This window comes from Buceros rhinoceros, unplaced genomic scaffold (genome assembly GCF_000710305.1).
Source record: "Buceros rhinoceros silvestris isolate BGI_N320 unplaced genomic scaffold, ASM71030v1 scaffold37381, whole genome shotgun sequence".
NCBI lineage: Eukaryota > Metazoa > Chordata > Aves > Bucerotiformes > Bucerotidae > Buceros > Buceros rhinoceros.
This window is the reverse complement of record NW_010393121.1, coordinates 2,326-3,941: the sequence shown is the minus strand read 5'-3', so window position 1 is coordinate 3,941 and position 1,616 is coordinate 2,326. Positions and strand designations below refer to the sequence as shown.

At 49.4% G+C, this 1,616-nt stretch overlaps 1 protein-coding gene across 1 annotated transcript in view; it reads right to left on the bottom strand.

Annotated features, from left to right (window-relative positions):
* Positions 1 to 1,616, bottom strand: part of HOXA10 (homeobox A10) — a 3,203-nt gene that overhangs the window by 674 nt on the left and 913 nt on the right. Inside the window, exon 3 of the mRNA XM_010144755.1 lies at positions 1,354 to 1,616. This exon is cut by the window's right edge and continues 30 nt beyond it. Within this exon, the coding sequence (XP_010143057.1) occupies positions 1,354 to 1,616 (263 nt within the window). The remainder of the gene's footprint in view (positions 1 to 1,353) is intronic.

Below are 1,616 nucleotides of genomic sequence, written 5' to 3'. Positions count from 1 at the left end.
GAAAGAGCTAGGGAGGAGAGGATGGAAATAGCATCTGTGTGTGTGTCTGTGTGTGTGCGGGGAGCTCGCTTCGTCAGCTTCGGGGAGGTGTAAAGTGGGGTGTACTTGTGGGAACTGAGAGCTTCCAAGAGGTTTCCCGAAGGTCCTGGGTTGCTTAGCAAAATCTGCCTCCGCTCAAAAATCTTCGGCAGCCTCCGCTGGGGCAATGTGCCTCACTGGGCAGTTAATCTCCGACTCCCCAAAATAGTTTTTATCTGCTCCCCCTCGGCTGCTCCGGGCTCACTCTTACTGGGGGCTGCTTGATGAATGGCCTGGAGTCTTATTCTCCACCCCCAACACCCTCCCCTAAACACCTGCTTCCCAAAAAAACAAAGCCTGACCCTCTGAGCTTTGTAAGTGTGCTCTGGTGGTGGAAAACAAGGTGAGATGGAGAGCCGGAGCTTCCCTCCTCCAGCTCCTGCCTTCCCGGGAAGCTTTGTCGTGGCCTTCTCTTTTCCAACCATTTCGGGGGAGAAAAATAATAATAAAAATCCCCCGTTGAGGTGTGTTTATTCCTATCAGTGAAAATGGTTGGAAAAGAGGTAAGACCAATCTCTCGATGGCTCAGAGGGGCTCGCGATCTGGGGTTGGCTCTCTAGTAGTTTTCCACTTTCTTTTTTGTTTTGATCGTGCTACTTTCCAAGGGGACCCCTGAAGGAATAACAGAAGATCTGAAATACAGCAGAGGAGATGAGCCTGATCAGTCTGCCGCCCAGGGAGTTACTTTTTGCCATAAGGACACGAAAGGGAAATAAATAAGCAAATGAATAAATAACAATCGTGTTATCTAGTGCAGACGCTGAAGGATATTCGCGCTACATTCATCAGTCTAATTTGATAGCAGTTCATAGATGGCACATTTCAGCGCTCCTGTTATTTCGAAAAGCATTCTGGATCGTAAAATATAACTTCCCGCGTTAATAGGTTTATTTATTGGCACTGCCTATTGCTTATTTTGGATGCATTACAAACATCTCTGTTATCTGGTAGGCACCTTCATATCACAGGGGGAAGATTGATCTTGTTTTTCTACAAATTTAAGCAGCATGCAGGCTAAAGTTGCCCAGAGAGTAGGCTCTAAGGGTTTTAAACTATTGGATGGACATTAATTTTTACGGCAACCCCATGTCCGAATATTACAAAGTTCAGAAGGTCAGTCCGAGCAGCGCTTCTTGGCAGACCCGCGGGGCAGCTGGGATCTGCCTTTCGCATCGCTATGCCACTATGATGATCATTCCGTATTCCACTATGATAATCAAACTTTTTTTTTTTTTTTAATCATTATCACCACCATCACCATCATAATTCGCTTACCTACAGACTCTTTCTCGGGAGAGGCTTTGCTGCTCTCTGACGGAGCTGGAGAGAGCTCCTCTGCGGTGGAAGATGAAGCCTGAGTCTCGTCCTCCCTCTGGGAGACACACGCCAAGGGGCTGAGGGAGCGCTCCTCGTCCTCCTTTCTCCCCGCGTCCGGGACGGGAGGCAAAGATGGAGGCGTCTGGAAGCGGCCGGGAGGCTGCGGAGGGAAGGGAGCAGACCCGGCCGGCCCCGCTCCGTAGCTTTTGGAGGTGCCGTAT